This window comes from Ursus americanus, chromosome 25 (genome assembly GCF_024610735.1).
Source record: "Ursus americanus isolate L20-20 chromosome 25, mUrsAme1.1.p, whole genome shotgun sequence".
Lineage (NCBI taxonomy): Eukaryota > Metazoa > Chordata > Mammalia > Carnivora > Ursidae > Ursus > Ursus americanus.
The window spans coordinates 39,682,817-39,706,402 of record NC_142151.1 but is presented as its reverse complement, the minus strand read 5'-3'; the positions used below and the strand labels follow the sequence as shown (position 1 = coordinate 39,706,402).

General features: G+C 36.4%; 1 protein-coding gene across 3 annotated transcripts in view; it reads left to right on the top strand.

Annotated features, from left to right (window-relative positions):
• SENP1 (SUMO specific peptidase 1) overlaps positions 1–23,586 on the top strand; it is a 49,945-nt gene that overhangs the window by 9,040 nt on the left and 17,319 nt on the right. For 2 of the 3 annotated variants that reach the window (XM_087855799.1, XM_045801175.2), the window contains exons 5-12: positions 404–445; positions 4,825–4,984; positions 9,377–9,548; positions 16,617–16,720; positions 16,803–17,089; positions 18,611–18,665; positions 22,473–22,511; positions 23,371–23,455. In XM_087855799.1, coding sequence (XP_087711925.1) covers positions 404–445; positions 4,825–4,984; positions 9,377–9,548; positions 16,617–16,720; positions 16,803–17,089; positions 18,611–18,665; positions 22,473–22,511; positions 23,371–23,455 — 944 coding nt within the window. The remainder of the gene's footprint in view (positions 1–403; positions 446–4,824; positions 4,985–9,376; positions 9,549–16,616; positions 16,721–16,802; positions 17,090–18,610; positions 18,666–22,472; positions 22,512–23,370; positions 23,456–23,586) is intronic. The other variant, XM_045801176.2, reaches the window with a different exon arrangement.

Here is a 23,586-nt window from a genome sequence, read left to right as displayed (position 1 = left end):
CTATCTAGCACCTGCCACAGCCATGCTTGCATATTCAAGGGCTTGCCTGTTCAGCTTGTGATCCATGGCAGAAGTCAGCATTCTCAGGCTATTCCTAGTCCCTGGCCTGCCCGACTTTCCATCTGCCCCCTTCCTAAGGTTAGGACTTCCAGTGATCTTCTGGTTCTGTCTTGGGGAAACTAAGAGGTTTTTGTTGGTTAGCTTCCTGGCAGTATGACCCAGGAAGATTATAGTTCCTTCCCGTGTCTTATCACTCCTAATGCTTTAGTCTCCTCACCTTCCCACAATATGGGAGTATTAGTAATACTGTTGAACCTGCCCTAATGGGATTTTTATAAGGATAAATTGAGGTAATAAATATGAAATGCAAATAATAATTATTGTTGTTATTTGGCTTCCTCAGGATTCTTTGTCACCAAGATGAGATCTCCTCCCCTAAAAAGACGTTAGTATGATGATCTTTTAGATTTATATTATATTTAAATGTCATTTAGGTGGGTGGTACTTTACCCTGGGCTCTGAATTTCCTCTCTTGGTATGGGAAATGGTCTCCGCAAAGTATGTGCATAGTTTGTATAGGAAAATCAGTTAACTGGCTCAGAAAGTAACTCTGCCATCATAATTATCGGGAAGGCCTTTCTGATGAGCAGAGAGCTGACATCTGGTTGGATAGTTCATTATTAATCCTAGGGAAAGGACAGTTGAGTGGATAATGAAATGAGGTCATTAATATTTCCATTTGAACTCAGACTATGTTTGCTTATAATTTCTTATGTTGATTTACCATTGGATAGAATATTTGCTTTTAGTTTAAAGTAATTGCTTAATAATAAACAATTATATATAGAAAATTATACTTACAATCTCTTGACCATAACAGCTCAACTCTATGGCCTTGTCCGTGTGTACATACATGATACACATTGTATGATTCAATACATATCTTTTTTAGCCCAATATTTTAATTTTTACTTTCCATCTGTTTACATGTTATTCTTCGTGTCTTCCTTTTTCTGTTGATTTCTAATAATCCATGGAACTGATATGCATATTCACAATGCTTTATGTGCAATTCCAAAATCCAAAAAGCTCTGAAAACCAGAAATTCTTTTCATAATTCATTTGGCATCCAAACTGACCTGACCTGAATTCATTCCTTGGCAAAACCCACACGAACTGACATGAAGCTATTTATATTTTGTCTTCTATTTATTTATGTGAATATGAATATTTATATATTTCACTGCAGATATAGCAATATGTTTGATCACAGGGTACAGCTTCAGATTATACCTCGAAGTGTTACATAGTATATACCAGGTTATCTTTATAAAATTCCAAAAATTTTAAATTCGGAAGTGCAGTGGGACTTCGGGGCTATGATTTAGGGTTACGGTCCCATGCCTTCATTTGCTTCATTATTTTCTCTGTAGGTTAGGTTCCCTCCACACTCACTATTTTTAGCTATTGTAAATAATATGACTTAAAAACATTTGTATATATAGCCTTTTTTCTTTTAAATTTCATTACACCCTTGATATTCATAAAGGATATACCCAAGATCTTCTCAAATCTTCATGTTTTTGACTATGGTGGTATTTGTCTGGATTCTCGGCTTTCTACTCAATTACATGACTCTTGAGGGGTACATTTTTCCTATGTTTGTCCTCATACCATAAGTTGACCCCCATATTAAAATCTTACACTGAAGTTTTGACTCTCACTTGAAGGCCATTTTTTAAGAAAAGAAAAAAATTACTCCGTAACAGTTACTGTATACATGATAATGAGTAGCGAATAACAGCAGTGAATAAACAGCCATATTGAAATGGGGCTGCTGAGCTATTAGATTCATTCTCTAAATTACAGCCTGAAGCAGAGGATTCAGATATGCACCTCTACCAAATTTCATCTCATCCCTGACCAAACAAATGTATGGCACGGCACAGATCTCCAGGATTGCTCTCTGACAATCAGAATTTTAAATCTGTGAAGGCCAAGGGTTTAAATACTTTTTTCTTAAAGTCTTCACTTTAAATCTACTTTTTACTGTGTATTTTCCTTAACTTCATTCCTTTGCCACACCCATTCCAATCGATTGTAAGTCCTGCGGAATTTTGTCTCTGCTCTGTCCTTTGTATGTCTTTTCCGATAATCCCCACATGGATTTCTGTGGTCAGTCACTGTGAGCTTCATTGGTTGATTGGGCGAGATGAGGGTCTCCAGTTTACCTGCCTTAGTCTTCTCATTCTGTCTTGGTGTTTGTCTCCTCTCCTGCTGTTCTCTTTTCCATGAAGGTGAAAACGAACATGGGAAAGCCCCAAACTTCAGAATCTAGGGTCTGGAGCTTACCATTTACTGCTTTACTGCATCTGCCTCTCTATATCAAGTTTTTAAAAAGTCTGCTTCTTAATCCACTTAAGATTAGACTATTTAAAAGAATCTTTTTTAGAAAGCAGAGAAAATGCAACTCTTTAATAACTTCTGGTCAGACATCAAGACCTCTTGCTTTTATTAAAAACACAATTGAAAATGAGAACATTTTAAACACTAAACAAAGAAAAGTAGATTAAGATAAAAATAAATGATTTTGCTCATGCTTAGAATCATTATCAGCATCTTATCTTTGGAAAATATGTTAAATTACGCTCCCAAAGTGGCATTTAGTAGATGATTTAAAGCATCCTGCTCTTTATAATAACTAAACCTGAAAGTTAACAGGAGCAACTGATGATGGTTACTTTCATTGTGAGTGACTGCCTGACATACTTTTTTTAAAATATAAAGTTTATTTCATTATGTCCTTTAAAGTATTGCCTGTCCTTGTAGAAAATTTGTAGAGAAAGGTAGAAAAATACCCATCATTCTATTATTGGAACACAACCAAAATTAAACTTTTGGTATCTATCCTTATAGTTTTGTGTGTGCGTATCTGCACATAATAAGTAATCTTATTTGTGGCGTTTGCAATCTGATTTCTTAACGATGACAGAATACGAGGTTAAACCATCACTGAAAAACAGTCTGTCTGCGGCCCCATGTGTGTCCGTCTCTAACTCTGCTTGATTACATCATCAGTAGAAGACTGTTGATTGCTTTCATTGAGTGGGGATGGAACCACCTTGTTCTGGTTAAACAGACTGCCTGATCCGGTGCTTTTCCCTTGCATTTAAAAGCTAAAGCCTTTGTGAAATGCCATTGAGGAGGCTTCTCTGGCTTATCCTTGGTCTCAAATTTCACACTTATCAGGGTCATTTTGCATTTTTTGGTAGACATTCCTCAAGTAGACATCTCTAGTTAGATTATTCCCTAATCATATTTTAGCAAAAAAGTATAAGAGACAGATTTCTACATTTATTACTTTGCATTTAAAGATTAAAATGTTCCTGTCCTTTAATGATACTCTAATTAGCCTTATGTTTCTGTCCTTAAAGTAATAGTAATAGATGCTAAGTGTAGATACTGATTGCAAAGGTACAAGGTTATAATTCATTTTGAAAATAAATTTAATTATTAGATTAGGTTCATCCAGTGGTGAATCAACCGGTACTAATACCACCCCTGAATGCTGCTTTTTTTCCTGTCTTATTTATCCTAAGTCCTGATAATCCTGATCCGAAAAACCCACGAAAAACAAACAAAAAAAAAACCCACAGTACAAAACTTATTTTTGTCAGCCACCTTATTTTTTGGATACAGGATCAAAAGCTACATTAAATATTTTAAGTAACATAATGTGCAGAGTTCCATAGTCATATACTTTGAAAGAGGATCTTCAAAATGATGTTAGCATTAGGCAAAAATTCAGGAAATAGAGAATTCTCATTCTCATTTTTCCACTGGTGCTCCTCAGAGTTCCATAACCTGACGTCTGAAGTTATTTTAAAGGTGCTGTTTTAAATTGTCTGATCCTGCTGATAGGGAGAGGTGGATTTAGAAATTATTCTATTCCTGGGGCACCTGGGTGGCTCAGTTGGTTGAGCAGTCAACTCTTGATCTGGGCTCAGGTCTTGATCTCAGGCTGGTGAGTTCGAGCCCTGCATTGGGCTCCTGGCCGGGCATAGAGCCTACTTAAAAAAAAAAAAAAAATTATTCTATTCCTGGCTGAAATTTCAAGAGACCTTTTCTTATCCCAGTTTGTAAGCCACAAGTCAGGAGATTCAGATAATAAATAATCCTCACTTAGTCTGATTGGAGTAACAGGCATTGGAGGGAGTATTGATATGTCTGATGATTATGACGTTAAATGACCGAAGGTTATCATACCAGAACCACATGCATATGATGGGTCTCTCCTGCCATAAGCCAGCCAGAATAAGCAGCCATGAGGTTATCTCTGCTCTTAGAGAGAGCCCCGGAGTCGTGAACGTGGTAATTAAAAACAAGAAAGTGACACCAGCTGCTTATTAAGCGATAACTGTTGTTCATTTGAATTACAATTCTCCTTGGCCCTCCACCTGCTTTCTTACTGGTCTGGCCTACCTTCTTTCAGGCCCAGGCCTGGGAGTGCTTGCAAGATATAGTTGGGGTAAAATGTTGACTTTTGGTGGACACCACGGAGTCACATTGATGCAGATAAGGCACATGGCTGTGGCAGGATTCAGCTCCTTCATCAATTTTCAGGTTAGTATGGCTGAATCAATTATAGTTTGTAGAAGTTCCCTTACTGCAGACTTTACTGGCAGTTGAGACTGGGATCTTTCTTCATGAGAGACATGGTGCTTTACCACATTACTTTGGCATACAATGTTGGACATGGTTGCAGTCATATGGAAAACTACGACTGTAGGTATTTTCTAATTATTCAAACTTTTATTCTTTTAGACAACCCTTCCTCAGACAGTTTTCTTGGCTCAGGAGATTTAAGAACCTTTGGCCAGAGTGCAAATGGCCAGTGGAGAAATTCCACTCCAGCATCAGGTTCAACTTTACAAAAATCAAGAAACAGCCGAAGTCTTTACCTCGAAACCCGAAAGACCTCAAGGTAGGTATTCTGGTCTCCTACTTCACAAGCCTTTCCTCTGATACAAGAGAAAATGACCATAAGATAGTTGTTGACGTTGGCTATTTATGTATGTGTGTATGTATGTATGTATGTATTGGGTACAAAAAGGTGGTTTTATTAAAGCACGGGGACAGAACCGTCGGGCAGAAAGAGCTGCTGCCCCTGGATTGTGGGGAGCAACTCAACATCGGCGTTTTAAAGGAGTAACACCATTTCTGAACTTTAATCTGTGAAAATATGGAAATATCCATTTTAAACCTTCAACTTTTAATTTACTTGGTGCTGAATTTTGGTGACAGCCAAAATTTCTCATTAGAGGAGAGTTTTGAGGGAGATTTTGGTTTATGTGAATATTTTGGGGTTAATATGGCTGTTATGAATCTTAAAGTAGAAATCATTCAATTTCTACAGCTTCAGTAGCAAAAAAGTCAGTATACTTTATAGGCTCTCACATGAGCAGAGACCTGGCTTACACCAAAGAAGTTCTGCACCTCGTGGCCTTAATCAACTAGACCTAAACTACTTCTCTTAGAAAATAGAGTTACAAAGAAGTTTTTCCTTTTTAGCCCAATTTCATAAGTGCTACCTATTCCCTCACCAAGCTTATACTGGTCATTAAAGACAAATGAAGTTTGGCTTAGAAACTTTTCCCTCAGGAACTTTATTAGTAAAATATTTCTTTTTTAAAATATTATTTATAACTTCTTAAATTTTACTCTGGTGATGGATTTGAAGAATGTGGGATCATTTAATTTCCTGTTTAGGCAAGGCTAAGCCTTCTGGTGTTAATAGAAACCAACAAGATGGGTTTATTTTATGATTATTAGCACATGGACTCTGGAACGTGTGTCAGTACTCCCAGGGCTGACCTTCCCCTCTTCTTCATATATTTTTAAATTACACAAGAATTCATTAATGCATTCACATTGTAAAAATTAAAACATTGCCAATAAACCTAAGATCCTTGACCATTCCTCACAATCCTATTCCCTTCCCCTTGGTGTGTTTCCTTCCAAACCTTTCCCTGTGCTTGTTTTTTTTTTTTTTTAATTCATATATAGCATGAGATACATGCTATGTATACTGTGAAATGTATAATGCTATTTTGTTTCATTTAAGATTTTCTGTATGTATCATTTGGTAACTTGCTTTTTTTTTTTACTCAGGCCGTACTGTTATTTATTTATTTTTTTTAAGGTTTTATTTATTTATTTGACAGAGATAGAGACAGCCAGCGAGAGAGGGAACACAGGCAGGGGGAGTGGGAGAGGAAGAAGCAGGCTCCCAGGGGAAGAGCCTGATGTGGGGCTCGATCCCAGAACTCTGGGATCATGCCCTGAGCCAAAGGCAGATGCTCAACAACTGAGCCACCCAGGCGCCCCCGTACTGTTATTTTTTTAAATAGCATTATAGAAATAAATACATGTGCTTTGTAAAAAGTCAGAAAATACAGATAGGTAAAAATAAAAAGTAAAAACATCATGTTTCCACCAGTGAGAGATCACCTCTGTAATATCCTGGTACATATCTTTTCAGATATTTTTCTCTGCATTTACATGCATTTTTGTCAATGTGGTGATTATTACCCTTAAGTCTCTTACAATCTAGAACAGCCCCTTTTTCTTATGACATGATTTTTTCTGCATAATGTTCCACCTTTTGGGTTGACAGGTTTCTTCCTTATAGTATTATTTTGTCATCTGTCCTCTGTATTTTTTTTGTAAACTAGATTTTTGTCTTGAATAAAAGCTGGTTCTGTTTTATCACATTAGAAAAACCTACAAATCTGGTTCTCCTCGTTAGTGACACTGGATTGACCTCTGGATTCGGGAGATAACAATCTGGTCCTTTTGTACTGTTAGGTTTTTCCCCCTTGTGATGACTAGAATGTAATCTAAATGGTGTTACATTGGCATTATATCAATGACCAATTTCACATCAGCCTAGTAGTTATTCATATCAATTGATAATCCTTACCTGATAATTTTTTTAAATTGAGGTGAAATTGACATACATTATATTAATTTCGAGTATATAACATAATGATTCAACATTTGTTATATATTGCAAAATGATCACAGTAAGTCTAGTTAACATCTATCACCATACATAGTTACAAAATAGTTTTTTCTTGTGTTGAGAACTTTTAAGACCTACTCTCTTAACAACTTATAAATATGCAATACAGTATTATTAGTTATAGTCAGCATGTTGTCCAATCATCCCCAGGACTTACTTATTTTGTATCTTGAAGTTTGTGCCTTTTAACCTTCTTTGACCTGATAATAGTTTTATTAAGAGTTAATGAAATAGTACTTTCCCAGTGCTACCATTTCTTCTGTACTTATTGTCATTCTGCTATGAAGGGGAGCTTTTTTTCCTCATTAGGTAGGGTTGTTTGGTACCCTGAAATACATTACTTACTGGAAAGGCAAGACATAGGATTAGATCTTTCTTTTTCATTACCAATTTTCAAAGTAGATTTGTGTTTTTTTTTAATAGCCACTTCTTGTGGTTCAGATGGATTTTTCTGTTCTTTTTTAGTGTCATCCCAAATTCAGTCTGCTACAATCATTATTCTTTTAATGTTCACATTCTCACAGCTTTGGCCACCGGGAGTTCCTTCAAGCTCACTGCTGTGTCTGGCCCAACCTCTTTAATTGTAGGTAGCATCCTTCCTTTCTGGCATTGCAAGATGGCCTCCCCACTGTTTTTTGTTTAGAAGAAAATCTTTTGCATTAAACACACACACACACTCTAGGAAGCATTAAAGCAAAAGGACTCGCGGGGGATCTGTGATATCTTCACCAGACAAATTACACTGCCCTGGCCTTTTATAGCAGCGTCCACCCGTCCTAAGGAAATAAGCCTGTTCCTGAAATTCTGATTCCTGGTTTCTTTCCCCACTCTGACACATACAGAAGCCATTGTAATTTGAAGAGTTAGAGAGAGAGCATGTAAGTGATTTCTTTAAGTTTTTATTTTAATTCCAGTTAGCATACAGTGTTATATTAATTTCAGATGTACAATATAGTGATTGGACACTTCCACACATCTACCCCAGTGCTCATTACAACAGGTGCACTCCTTAATCCCCATCACCTGTTTCACCTGTCTCTCCCACCTCCACCTCTTCTCTGGCAACCATTAGTTTGTTCTGTATAATTAAGAGTCTGTTTCTTGATTTGTCTCTCTCTTTTTCTTTTTTTTCCCCTTTGAGAGAAAATATAAGTGCTTTTTGATTTTCTTTATACCTAGTCTGATTTCATTTGGATCGAGATCAAATGTACTGATTTAAAAAGTTGATTTCATTGAATTCAGCTTAGTCGGCTGTGTATCTCTTATTCTGCAAAATTCAGTATGCTGAGAGCAAGTAGTAGCTTATACTTGCTGGGCAATAACAGATGAAAAAGACCACATAGAAAGAACTTTAAATTATTAATCTAGTCTTAGAGATAAGACTGGGTTTTAAGTTAACAAAAGTATTTTTCCTGCCAGTTTTTTTCCCCATTATTTGAAGTTTAAAGAAACAAAAACAAAATTCTCCTTCAGAGGAGTTAAATAGGCCAGAAGAATTGACAGTGAGGTAGCTTAGGAGAAAGCCTTCTGGTTGTTTTTAATGAAGGAAGGGAGCCATCTGTTGGTTTTTCTAGGAAATTTAAAAATTCAGTTTAAAAGCTTCATTGAGAGGCTTCAGCTTTATCCATCTTTGCATATTTAATCTTAAAATAATTCCCTCCAAAGGACTTGTGGGAGGAGGCTACAGTGAGTAAATAGAAAGCATATGTTAGGGGCGCCTGGGTGGCACAGCGGTTAAGCGTCTGCCTTCGGCTCAGGGCGTGATCCTGGCGTTATGGGATCGAGCCCCACATCAGGCTCCTCCGCTATGAGCCTGCTTCTTCCTCTCCCACTCCCCCTGCTTCTGTTCCCTCTTTCGCTGGCTGTCTCTTCTGTTCCCTCTCTCGCTGGCTGTCTCTATCTCTGTGGAATAAATAAATAAAAATCTTAAATAAAAAAAAAAAAAGCATATGTTAGATCCCTCAGACCCAGGTTTTGTGAAGAAGTCTAACCTCATATACTTGTCATACTGCACAGGTCTTTGGTTCCTGACCAAAAGAACGGTAAAGCTAAGAAATACAATTTTTTTTGATAATTATGTAGTATGGCAAATAGGACTTTTTAAGTGGGAGAAACTGATGCAGCAACCCATGTATCATTTTTTGTATATTTACCTCAAATGGCACATCTCTCATTCTACCCATCGGTGTTGGTTTTGTTGACATTTTGGTGGTTTTTATTATTTCTTGAAAGGTTCGATTTTCTTGCTGTTCTTTTCTTACAAACTCTGTTTTTTTTTGTTTGTTTTTTTAGTGGATTATCGAACACTTTTACGGGAAAGTCAAACCATCACTGCCATGTGTCTGCATATGAAAAATCTTTTCCTATTAAGCCTGTTCCAAGTCCATCTTGGAGTGGTTCATGTCGTCGAAACCTTTTGAGCCCCAAGAAAACTCAGAGGCGACATGTTAGTACAGCAGAAGAGGTAAGGAAAACCTGCAACAAAGGCTGCTAAAGGTTAGAACCTTTCCCTGTACTTAGTCATGTGTTCTCTCTGCTTTAGATGTTTATTAACCATTCCATTTACTTAATCCTTCCTGTGCTTTTTCTTTCTAAATTTTTTGAGTGCTGTCATTGTGCTAAAGAAATTAAAGAGAGACTTTAGCAGGACTTCCTCATTTCTCTTACTGTTTTCTATTCTTGCTGAGCAGCAGACTTAATTTTCAGTATTTTCTAAATGACTTCTGATACATCAAGCTATCTCTGTTCTCTGTTTTTTGGACCTTTCCTCAACTCATGTTTCTTGTGTTAAGACTGTTAACCTTTCTGGATTTGATAAAATACTTGCCCTTATCTTTTATTAGGACAATTTTCCCCTCATTATAAAAGGAAAATCTAAAAGCCAGCTAAATATTTTATGTCCCTTCATTGTGAGTAAGAAGATCTTTGAGATCATAGATATTCCCCAAAAGAAAGATGTTTTGTTGATACTTTGGTTGTTATATGCATTCAGTAAACATAAAGGAAAAAAAAAATCAATTCTGTAAACTTAATATGGCATGTAATTTATGTGGTAGAGAATGTGCTTGTACCTTTTAAGTATTTATTATGCATCTAGTCGGCTTTGGACTGCTTGCTATGAAGATACAAATAAATAAAAATACCTTACATTTAGGTAGCTTATAGAGTTTCCAGGATGCTTTCAACACTTATTATGTTGAATCATTTTACTCCTGTGAAATAGGTAAAGATGAGGTAATATCCACATTTTATACACATTAGGAGAGTAAAGGTCAGAGGTCACACAGCTAGTAAATGGCCAGCCTACCACTCAGGTCTTCTGGAGTCTAGTCTGGTATGCTTCCTGTTATACAGCACAGTGGTGTGGTTCCAGCCCATTGGAGCTTACAGACTGGGGAGTCAAGAATACAGCATTTTGTGCTAAATAATTAGAGATTTTGGTAATGAAGATCTTTTAAGTGGCAAAACGTGATTATTTGTGACATGGTTAGTAAAAATGCTATACATTCTGTTAGGTTTTATGTTTGTATTGAATCTGAAATATTTAAGCAGAGGATGGCAGAACTAGTAAGTCATATGTAGTAGGGAAAGGGTAGACAAGCAACTGGCAGCGGTTGCCTTTGGTGATAAGAGCTGAGCAGTTATAAAAGTGAGATTTATCTTTCACTTTTGTACTACTGAATTTAGTACCATGTATGTATTAGTTATCACATAAATAATATTTTTAGATTACTGGGGTTGTGCTTCTGCTAGAGCCTAGGCAACCTGCGGGGTACAAAGAGACTTGTGGGGAAGGAGACAGCAGCAGCATGGTGGCTGGATATTGGCCTCCCAACCCTCCCCTACCTCACATGGCTGCTGCTGAGATCACTGGGATCCTTAAGACTATCTGTGTTCGTTGTAAGCCTGCCATTCACCCACTAGGCAAATAGTCCTTTGGACCACTCAGTCCCTCCTCTTGTCACTTCTGCCTCCACCTGAGGACTTGGGCCAGCTGGATTATTTTCAACCCTCCAGGCCACAGGCTGGCAGTGTAGGACATGAAGCTGGAGTTCACTTTCCTTCTACAGTGCCAAGAAGATGACAAGGATTGAACCTATCCCATGCAACAAGAAATGCAGAAAATTTTGCGTCAGTTAGTTGTGTTTAGGTCTATATTCTGCTATGAAAAGGGACTCACTTGTAGTACAGAAATAATGGAATCACCCATATAATACAAGTAAGACAAAATATTGGACCAAACTTTATTAAATCAAAGTATCAACAGATTATTTAGATATTTAGTGTTGGATAGTATGGATAATCTAGATTAAAATATAATACTTTTTTTTTCCCCCTGGGAATAAAGAATTTACTGGTGGGAGCTTACAAAGTGGAGGAAAAGTTATTTTCCATGGAGATATTGGGATCTCCAAAGGAGATGCAGTTGCTTATGTTAACGAAGGAAAATTACGTATTAATGTTACTGCTGGATTTATCACCTTCAGGATTCTAAAGCCATCTATAAAATTAACATGATGTTGTTACCACTGCAGTGTTCAGTCTTAAAACAGGAGTTTAAAGAGAATACATAAAGAAGAATTTGGAACTATGTAAGTGGTGACTGGACCACCACTTGACTGATGGCTGATTCAAGGACATCATGAAAGGAACTGTATTGTCAAATAGGGTAACCACTAATCAGATGGGCTACTTAAATTAATTCAGTTAAAATTTAAAAAAAATTTAGTTTCTCAGTCACACTAGCCACATTTCAAGCCACATATTGCTAGTGGCTACCATATTGGACAATACAGATACAGAATATCTCCAATATAACTAACACTGTTTAGATGGTATGGATTTCTGTTTGGGAAAGAGAAAATACTAGGGATTTAAAAAATGTAAAACGGTAAAGACTCAAATAGTTTCTTTTCACTTATATGTTGCTTCCAGGCATGCTTCTCTGCAACATATTGAGCAACATTTTATTTTATTTTATTTTATTTTATTTTATTTTATTTTATTTTATTTTATTTATTTATTATTATTATTTTTAAAGATTTTATTTATTTATTCAACAGAGATAGAGACAGCCAGCGAGAGAGGGAACACAAGCAGGGGGAGTGGGAGAGGAAGAAGCAGGCTCATAGCAGAGGAGCCTGATGTGGGGCTCGATCCCATAACGCCGGGATCACGCCCTGAGCCGAAGGCAGACGCTTAACCGCTGTGCCACCCAGGCGCCCCTGAGCAACATTTTAAGATGTTCGACTTCCTTCATAGATGACACTGGTGGTTTTATTCTTTGAAAACAAGACAAAACAAACTTTACAATTTTGTTATAACCAAGAATTTTGGACTCAAAAACAGAAAGTTGTTGAATTATGCGCTTTTGATAATTGAAATTTATTTATATAGTATAAAGCTATTACTTTAAACAGAATCAAAGTTGGGAGATTTATGAAGTTATTTGAGTAATTTATAACAAAAAGTTTTACTGGTTTTCTGAGATTTTGTGTTCTCTGTTAAATTTTTATAATTTTACAGACAGTTCAGTTTTGTGATGGAGACTTAACAGAAGCATCTAAATGCAAGAATCTGCCACATTTAAAAAAAATCGAATTCAACACCTTATTTACCTTTAAACTGTTTTAAACTTTTCTTGGTCCTTTATTATGTTTAAAACATAACATTAGCCAGTTTCTTTTACTTTAACATATTATCCAATTATTACTTCCTTTTCTCTTAATTTCCTAATTTGCTTACTCAGTAGAAACAGTTTAATAAGTAATGTACAGAGAAAGATGTTTTCTTTTACTTTATAGTACCAGGTGCTCCAAAAAAGAATCGTGTTTGAAGTTTGAAGTGACTTACCTTTTTGCATTTTCTTTTGGTAAGGCCAAATATTATATATGTTCTTTTGAGAGTTGCCGGGACTATCATTTCTTTGCCTGAAATAGAAGATAAATTCTGTGACCTTTAAATTACCGTGGAGAACAGTGAAAAGTTCTTAACCTTTTTTCTGTAGTTTCTTTTTTAGACTATAAATTAGTTGAAGCTGAAAGTCTGAGACTTTAAGGGACCTCAGATAATTATTTGGAATACAGAACATCTGTTCCTGTTCATTTTATGGTGTCTAATGACTGTGAGGTTGTTCAGGCTTAGAGGCTTTTCTTTGAAAAGTTGGGGAAAATGATCAATGGGTGACCTATGTGTGTTTAATTGATTTTTAAAATTAGTTCTTTACATTGAATTAATCTAGATTGGTCATAATTTACTTTAGCTGAGTCACTCAATGGCACCTTGGTTCTTCATGTTTTATTTAGAAGTATAAAAACTTATTCTAAGAAACCATTTTGCTATGTGATTGATGTGAGGGAGGAGAGGAGTGTTTTTAACTTTATGGTTGAAGTCTGTAGGGTACCACAAGCAAAGATCCTTTCTATGTCAGTGTGTTTGTGAAGTCTTCATGTAATGGAGATATTTTTTTACATTCCCTTGGTATGCAAAGTAACCTCTTACACTAATTTCTCTGCTTTATTTTCCTCCCCATGATGTGATAATGCAGTCAGAGCTTTTTAAAATCTAGTTTGGGTCAGAGGGTAGCTCTGTTTTTAACTTTTTGAGGAACCTCCACACTGTTTTCCAAAGTAGCTGTACCAACTTGCATTCCCACCAACCTTGTTAGAGGGATCCCCTTTCTCCACATCCTCTCCAACATTTGTTATTTCTTGCCTTGTCCATTTTTGCCATTCTAACTGGCATAAGGTGGTATCTCAATGTGGTTTTGATTTGAATTTCCCTGATGGCTAATGATTTTAAACATTTTTTTCATGTGTCTGTTAGCCATTTGTATGTCTTCATTGGGAAAGTGTCTGTTCATATCTTCTGCCCATTTTTTGATTATTTGTTTCTCGTGTATTGAGTTTGAGAAGTTCTTTGTAGATCTTGGATACCACTACTGGGTATTTACCCCAAAGATACAGACGTAGTGAAGAGAAGGGCCATATGCACCCCAATGTTCATAGCAGCATTGTCCACAATAGCTAAATTGTGGAAGGAGCCGAGATGCCCTTCAACAGATGACTGGATTAAGAAGATGTGGTGCATATATACAATGGAATATTACTCAGCCATCAGAAAGAACGATTACACAACATTTGCAGCAACATGGACGGCACTGGAGGAGATTATGCTAAGTGAAATCAGTCAAGCAGAGAAAGAATTATCATATGGTTTCACTCATTTATGGAACATAAGAAATAACAGGGAGATCGGTAGGAGAAGGAAGGGAAGAATGAAGGGGGGGTAAACAGAAGGGGGAATGTCACCACGAGAGACTGTGGCCTCTGGGAAACAAACTGAGGGCTTCAGAGGGGAGGGGGCTGGGGGATTGGGATAGGCTGGTGATGGGTAGTAAGGAGGGCACATATTGCATGGAGCACTGGGTGTTATACGCAAATAATGAATCATGGAACACTAAAAAAAAAATTTAAAAACTAATTTGGTAGGACAGTGAAAATGAACTAAAATTATTGGTTAATTAAGAGTTAATTTCCATGACCCAGGTGGTATTACTCTTCTGATTTGCCTTCACTCCCTCCATTTTACCACTCCTGAAAACAACGTACTGTTAACCCCATTGTATTGTGGGTTGTGAATTAGGTTATTTGGTATAGTGGGAAAGTGGGGTCAAAATTTACATTAGTGGATGTTCAAAAATTTCAGTCATTAAAGTGCCAGATAACACAGCTTTCCTGTATATAGATCACTATGGAGTCGGCTGGCAATCTCTTACAATCTAATAATCTATAATGATGCTTCATTCTTCAGACTGTCTACTTAAAGAAACTTTATAATAGCAAATTTAGATTTTAAGAAAAAGGCATTTATTTTAATTATAGTTTTTAAATTTATCTCTCAGATACTCATGGCCTCCCAGGTACAATAACCAAAAGCTGCAGATTTGGTGATTGATATTGATGTATACCTGCTAACCGTTATCACTTTTTGTGCTTGTCACTGAAGTGCCTGCCCAATACTGTAGACCATCTCTTCTCAAACACTAGAAAAAAGGACTGCTCTCATCTTAAATACAGTATTAATGTAAAAGGGATAAAATAATGACGTTTATTTTCACCCTATAGAAAAGTGCAATTTGTTTTTTCTCTTGGGTCTATCTTTCTGCCAAATGCTCAACGAATTCTACCTTATTACTCGTCTATTCAAATTTAAGGATAGCTCTTTTTCATAAGGAGTTTTCATGCTTCATAGTTCAAGGTGAATTTTGTTAGATCAGTAACATTGCAGTGACAGTGTGATTGAAATTTACTATGTAGCAGTGATCAAGAAGAAAAAACTTAGTGTCTATTTGCCTTTGCATAGATGTTTAATTCATTCTGCTTTTAACATTTATAATTGGATACAATGCTAACACACATATTGAAATGTCATAGTGCAGGATGCTACTATCCCCGGTACAAAGTATTAAAGTTATTTTTTGAAGATTGGTGGTTGTATTAAACTTATATAAGATTTCTTTAAAAAGTACCAGGGCATATTATTTAGTGAATGCAGCCCATTGCTTCAGGGGATCAGTATAGAATAGACGCTTTCCTGTGGTTACAAATCCATATGTAATCTGGTTCTCTGCCAAGTGACCTCATTTCTTACTGCTCTTCTGATTCACACTGACCTCACTTTTCCTTGAACACATCAAGCGCATACCTGTCTCAGGGCCTTCGCATTTGCTATTCCTCTACCTGGAATAGTCTTTTATAAATTTCTATGACTTATCTCTTCCCTTGATACAGGTTTCTGTTGAATTATCACCTTTTTAAAGGGGTCTTACTTGTTCTTGCTATTTCCCATCCATCACTTTCTATTCCCTTATCTTTAATTTTTTTCATACTATCTGAATAGTCTTGTTTGCCATTCCCTTTAACTGTAATGTAAGTTCCACAAGGACAGAACTTTTATTCAGTGCAGTATCTCAAGTGAGTGGTGCTTAGTACGTATTCAAGTCAATAAGTGAACGCAGTACTGGGACTTAGGAAGAAGAGTAAATATTAGAGTTGGAAACCATCTCTGGAAAATACCTATACTCTTAAAAACTGGATAGAGTAGAAAACAGCAAGGTACCCCACTCTGATTACTATTCTGGTTACTTCCTTGTTGGTTTTCTAGTAGATGTCAGGAATCATTGGGTTTGTTGGAATCCTAATCGAGAGATCCTCGAATATTTTGTTTCTGGGACTCCATCAGTTGACTCAAAAATGATTGCCTACTGACCTTCTGGTTTCATATCCTAGAGCCCGTCTGCACTGTTATTTACATATGTGTCCCATAATTTTCCAAAATATACTATCTGGTATTTATTTCATTTAACTCCTTATAATTTTCTAGAATATCCCTAATGATAATTCATAATTATCTTGAGGAACTCTATCCGAACTTTAGCAGAACTTCTGCGAGTCTAGATGCTGCTTTGAAAAAAAAAATTTTCCTTACTGGATGTGTCTAAGATTTCTTTCTTTTTTTTTTTTTAATGTAGACAGTCCAAGAAGAAGAAAGAGAGATTTACAGACAGCTGCTACAGATGGTCACAGGGAAACAGTTTTCCGTAGCCAAACCCACCACACATTTTCCTTTACACCTGTGAGTCACAGAAACGTATTTCAAGTGAATTTTATTCTACATTTTGTTACTTGATACTGAAACTATATTCTTCTCTTGCTAGGTCTCGATGTCTTAGTTCCAGTAAGAATACTTTGAAAGACCCACTGTTTAAAAATGGAAACTCTTGTGCAGCTCAGATCATTGGCTCTGATACTTCATCATCTGGATCTGCCAGCATTTTAACTACCCAGGAACAACTGTCCCACAATGTGTATCCCTTATCGTCTTATGCCCCAGATGTTGTGGCATTTGGATCCAAAGATTCGGATCCTCTCCATCAACCCCAACATCGCCACTCTCTTCTTCATCAGCCAGATAACTTACCAGCTTCAAATACACAATCAGAAGGTAGAATTGGTTTTGTATAACTATGTTTTCAATCCTAATAGCAGTTAACTGTTTATGGGATCCGTGTGAATTATAGGCAAGGTTGTAATATGCATGTAACTTAATTAACATATGAGAAACTTTAAATACATATAATTCAGTTAGCCATACCACAAATAAACTAAACCTGCAAGTAACTTACTTTTTTCTTACATGGAGATGCAAGTGATTTCATATATTTTACTTAAAAGATTAACTTCCTGAGCAGAGTCTAGAGTCAGAGCACAGTCAGCCCAATTACTTCAGTGCTTTCTCTGTTTCTAGTACTTTACAATGACCATTAAGTACTCTGAAGTTCTAAGAGTTTTGGAACATCAATTAAATATTGAAGTAAAAGTTCTTAACCAGGTAATACTTTGAAAATCTGTATAGTAGGCTTATGCATTTTAGAATGGTCATCAGGAAATTACAGAAACGAAAAGAGTTTTCTATCTAATTTTCAGCTAACCAAAATATCCGGACTCTTAGCACTCCAGTTAATGAAGGTTTTCTATGATAATTTTGTTTGCATAGTTTTTCCCTTCTTAAGGTTATGTGATGTGTGTATTTATGATAGTATGTATTTAGGTATATAACTTAAAACAAGTTTTAGGTTAAGTGGTTGCATGTTAGGGATCTTTTGATAGATCAGTCTCTAAGAATCTTCCTTCCTCAGATTGTTTGATTTTTTTTTTTAAAGATATTCCTCACTTTCTTAAAATTTTCACTTGGGGATTAAAATTGTTAGCGGCATCATTATATAGCTACATGTATTCATGAAAACCTTTATAAAATTTTGTGAGATGATTTACTGGGAACTACCATTAAAAAAAGCCTTTAGCCTCAGAAACATAAGTTGTATGACAAAGGCTTAGATGCAACTAAACTGAAACAAATATACTATAGTACATTGAAGTGTTTCATTACTTTTCTTGTACCATTTAATAAATAATCTAAATGAGGTTCTAATTATTTAGATTAGGACATGATCCTCTAAAAGGACAAAGTTCCTGCCTTTATCAACACCAAAAATAAATGATGAAATGATAGAATTTGTACTTTTTAGCCTCTGCCACTTCTGTAGCAGTTCCTGTCTTTCTACCTTCCTTCCCTTTCCCCCTCCCTTCTTTTACCTTATTCGGTCTCATGGTAGTTCATGAACTGAAGACTTTTGAGAAATCTTGGCTTGTTCTTGTTCCCCAGGAACAGAAAGAAGCAGCACAGGAATCAGGCACAGCTGGAAGGAGATGATGAAGGGCATATATATTTGAATTTTAGAACGACTGCTTTCTTTGTGAGGCAAGCTCTTCACTAAGCCCTATTTCTGGCTCAGTGACAATGGACCTGCCTCTCTTTCTCTTCCATCCTACCTATGTCCTTATGCTGCATTATTTTTATGAAAATAGAATATAGCAAAGTATGGGAACTTAGACTACAGACATTAGAGTATATAACTGTGTAGGATTTTATTAATAATGATATGCTTTTGTGTTTCTTTTTTAGGATCAGACTCTGTGATTTTACTCAAAGTGAAAGATTCCCAGACTCCAACTCCCAGGTAAGCTTTGGGAAAAGGACATTCTCGACATATTTTCTTTTTCTTCTCTTTAATCACAATTTCTTCACTAAGAGTTACATAATAGAAAAGTCAAACTGCCTCAGTTCAGTCCTCTTGCGTGTGTTATTTGAATTATTTCAGTGACTTTCTGATTGGTCTTTCTCTGGCCTCCTTGTTGTGCTTCATTCCATCTTCCACCATGTTCTCAAATCCATTCTTTGCCTGTTCTTTTCCATCTTCCATTCTGCAACCCGAGTGGTCTTTTTAAAATGCATATCCGATTATTCATTAAAGTCCTACAAGAGTGGCTATCAGACATAGAGTCAAGTCCAAACTCCTTAGTATGGTATACAAAGCATTTCCTCCACACGCCTCACTTCCTTCCTATCACATGTTCTTTCCTTTAACAAGTATTTATGGTAACTTACTGTGTGCCAGGTCCTAGTACAGACATTGGGGATAACAGTTGTGAACAAAATGAAAGCCCTGCACTCAGCTTACATTCTGGTCATAAGAGGTGTAAGGAAAGAGATGGGGGACAAATAGTGAATAAATAGATAAACATATATGTCTGGTAGTGATAAGTATTGTGAAGAAAAATAAAGCAGGATAACATATAGACTGGGGTTAGGGGGCCACTGTTTATCTGGGTGGTCATGGCAAGTCTAAGGGACATTTGAGGGGAGACATGATGAAGGTGAGAGGAGGAGCTGTATGGGAAGATGGGACTCTTTCGTGTGTTTATTACATGCTGAACTATAATGTGATATGTACTTACTTACCTTCATAGTCAGTGTTCCTTCTGCCTGGTATGTATCCCCTACCTCAACATGTCTATCTAAAGAAGCAGGAGTCTCTTTCTCGTCTTTTAAGTCTCAATTCAAATGTGATCTATATGATGCTTGTAATAGAGTAGGTTACTACTTAGATCGCAATTTCTTTGCCATTGCTGTTTCTGTGGCCTTAACAATTCAGTTGCTGGAATGATAATAGTATCAGTTTTCCATTGAGGAAATTAGGACTAATGGAAAGTTTTTTCTCATCTCAGTTTCTGTACTTCTTTGCAGCTCTCCTATATGTCCTGAATTTTAGATATTTAAAGAAAAATTCTCTGTTACAGTTTCTCAAGGAGACTTTACAGTTTGGAGTTCTTGTTCTTAATACATTTTTTTTTCTTGAGTTAGACCTGGGTTCTGATCTTGTCCAGGCATCATGTAACTTTGGACAAGTTACTTTTCTGAACCTTCGTTTCCTTATCAAAAATGCCAGTATTAATACCTTACTATTTATTGAATTGCTGTGAAGGTTAACATACACAAAAAGCACTTATAAAAGTATTTTCACACATAGTACACAAAAGAATTATTCTTTCCTGGGAAAAAGTCAGATCTCATGTAAAGAGTGCTTTTAGTTCTTTAATGGTTCTTTACTTGGTGTGCCTTTCCTTTATGGAAGATTTCTCTTAGTGATGCCTGAAGAATGAGATGGAGGGAGAAATGGTCTGTTGGGGAAGGCTGATTGAATAATGCTGTTTATCGCAGTTGGAGCCTGCTCTCCCAAGGCTTGGTTGATTGGCTCTTTACTCTTAATCTCCCACCACTGCCTCTTGGTTAAGGTCTAGTGAAGATCTGCCCTTATTTCCCAGAATATGCCATGCCGTTTTCCTGTTTTTGTGCCATTGTACATGCTGGTCCTAACCCCTGGAATTTCCTTTCTCTCCTTGTCCACTTGTTAAACTCTTATTTTGCTTTGCAGAATCTGATTCAGATGTTATTTGTTTCTCAAGACATTTCTCTGACTTCTCCAGATACCATTAGCCTTTTCTTCCAGTACTTCTATCCCTATATCTTGTTCATTACTAATACCTTTGCACTAATCACCTAATGTTGATCATAATGCCTGGCACATGATGGGCACTTAGTACATAAATCTTTGTTAGACATGCATTTTCTAGAAAGCCTCAAATGCTCTCTTGAGTAGCTCAAGTACTCATCATCTCCCTATTGGTTTAAGGCTTTGGTTTATTGAAAGGCGCATTGCAAGAGTAGAAAACACAGTCTTTGGAATTAGACATAGTTTCTAATCCTGACTTCCAAAATAGATTATCCTCTGAACCTCAAGTTCCTTTTCTGTACACTATGAGTAATAATTCCTTATTACATATTATGTTGAGGTTTAACTAGTATGAGAATTATCATACCGTAGAACACCTACAGCAGAATGTCACACAGGGCACTGAGTAGGTGCTCAGAGGTGGTTTTAGTGATTACTCTGTGCTTCAGTCATATGAAAAATAATGTGCGATCTCTTTGAAAAGCAATAAGTTTTTGCTTTTTTCCCCTGCATTTTACTTTCCTAAGCCAGCAAATACCTCGATCCAGTGAAGAGCAGCACTTTTCCCTTACATTATTCATTTATTCAATAAGCACTGAGTACCTGCTATGTGCCGAGCACTGTTCTTGGTGCAGAGGATACGGTAATAAACACAAAACACAAAAATTCCTATCCTCATTAAGTTTATGGTCTAATAAGGAAGCAGACGAATTTCAATAGCATGATCCAATACCATGAAATTCTGGGCAATTCTTGTCACTTCTTTATATTGTGCAGTAAATGTGTTTTTATGTTCATTCGTTTTTAGTGTCACACACCAGGCCCCTCACAGTGCTACCACCAATCCCTGTGGCTTTCTTTCTTGGTTGTTACATCAGTATTCACTGTGCCAAGGGTGTAGGCCGCTACTCGTATGTTTTCCCTTTATTAACCTCAGTGACAGTGGGGAGGCAATAGAACAGCATTTTCATTGCCAAACCCTAGCCTAAGGATGATTGGGAGTACTGATTCTCAAAAGGTAGGCCAAGGAGCAAGGGATACCCTCTTGAGTCCTTGTTCTTGCCTTCACTAGGACAGACTGTAGCAATTGAAGAACTGAAAGGGACTTTGATTTCCATATTTTACAGATCTGAAACTAAGACCCATGGAAATGAAGTGACTTGGTCAAAGTCACAAGGTGAATCAGGGACCACTCCAGGGGATCCCGGTCTCTTAACTCTCAGTTTGATGCTTTGCTCTGTTTACTTGTTCTATGTATCTAAAAGTTTTCTTTGGAAAAGTGTTCACTCTTCTGTTTGTTTCTGTGAGGGCTCCTTCGGTTAGGGATTGGCAAGGAGATGAGGACATTTGAGAAGAGCAAGAAGCTTTAAGAGAGAGAACATGCCTGTGGCTCTTCTGCTAAGCATTGTTCATTTGGATTGTCAGCAAGAGCTGCATGGAATAGAATTGGTCGCTCATCTTTGGAATGGAGTTGTATTGCTGATTTTCCACTTTGATTCATTGACTCACTAGCCCAGCCATTTGATATGGACTCTTGTGTGGGTGGGGATTTTCAGTGTCCAGTATGATTTGGTTGAAAATATTTTGATTCAAGTAGACTGACAAGAAGAAGTCCATGATTTGTTAATCTGAACCATTTGGGAAGAATAGTGTTCTAGATTAATATATTATCTTGACAAGTGATGTACTCTTTCACATCATGTCGGTCTCTCATGCAAGTAAAGAGCTATGCTACAGTTAATTTCTCTGCTGAACTTTGGGTCATCTTTTTAACTAATCTGTGTGCAAATGACTCATACTTGTATTCCTTTAGTTCCCAGTTGCAATTATTTTATGTAATTTAGGACTTTTTATTTATTGCATACATGTAAAACATTCTTGTAAATTATTTAAATGATTGGTTTTCTTGGTGAAAATATTTGTATTTTCTTATAAGCCTCCTGCTCATTTGTCATATTTTTTCCCCACCCATAGTCCTACTTTTTTCCAGGCAGAGCTGTGGATCAAAGAATTGTAAGTTGTTATTTTTGGTATCATTTTTCCTTCCCCATCACTTCCTTTCCAGTTAGAAGTAGTCAATTAGCCAATCACCCTACCTATATTAATCAGTATAGATTCCCTATTTAATATTTATCTATAAAACAACTTTTAAGTTGTTGGGTTTTTAGAATTCTATTGGGGTTGGGACATTTCTGTGCTCAGGTTTGTGATATATATAACAATTGCTGAAACTAAATTGAATTGGAAAACTTTCAAAGGTAGGTATTACATAGAAAGGAAAATAAATGCCCTTATTTTCACATTGATAAAACTAATTTATTAAATAATTCACATTTCTGGAGTTGGCAAAATTACTGAGTTTTTAGTCTCCAGTTTCAGTAACTCACTTTGAGTTATCTAAATTCCTGATCTTATTCATTTTTTAGAGGAAAAAAACTGAACTTGTATTTTTTCTTTTGGATCATAAATAAGTATTTGAATTGAAACCTCAATGATATCTTGTATTATTTGCTCCATTGGAATTCAGTCTTTTTTAGGTTTCTAGAATGAAGCTTCAGTTTCTCCATAATCTTAGAGACATGCTTAAAAAAAAAAAATACTACACATTTACAAATATGCACAAAAGTCACCTGTTCACATTTAGCAATAAGCTAATGATTTTCATCATTTCAATAAAAATAGGGTAATTTTAATAACACCACGTGGTTTCACTCTGTCTTAAAATATAAGTGTAGTATTGCGATAAGTTTAGTATAAGGATTTTAGACTTTATGTATGCGGGTTTTATATTTAATGTTCGTTGTGTATTAACAACGTGCTTGATGCTAAGATGGTGGTCTGCATTTTTGTCCCCTTCCTTTTCATTTCCTAGAACTAGTGTTTATGATTCTCGAGCACGGGAGAGATTGCGCCAGATTGAAGAGCAGAAAGCACTGGCATTACAGTTTCAAAACCAGGTAAACAAAAAACTGGAGATAAGGTTGTGAATAAATAGCATATCCAAGTTGAAACTAATCTGGAAGATTACCTGGATTACGGATCAAAGCTATTGTTATTGCAAGATGTTATGGTGGCGTATGTAGCCTTA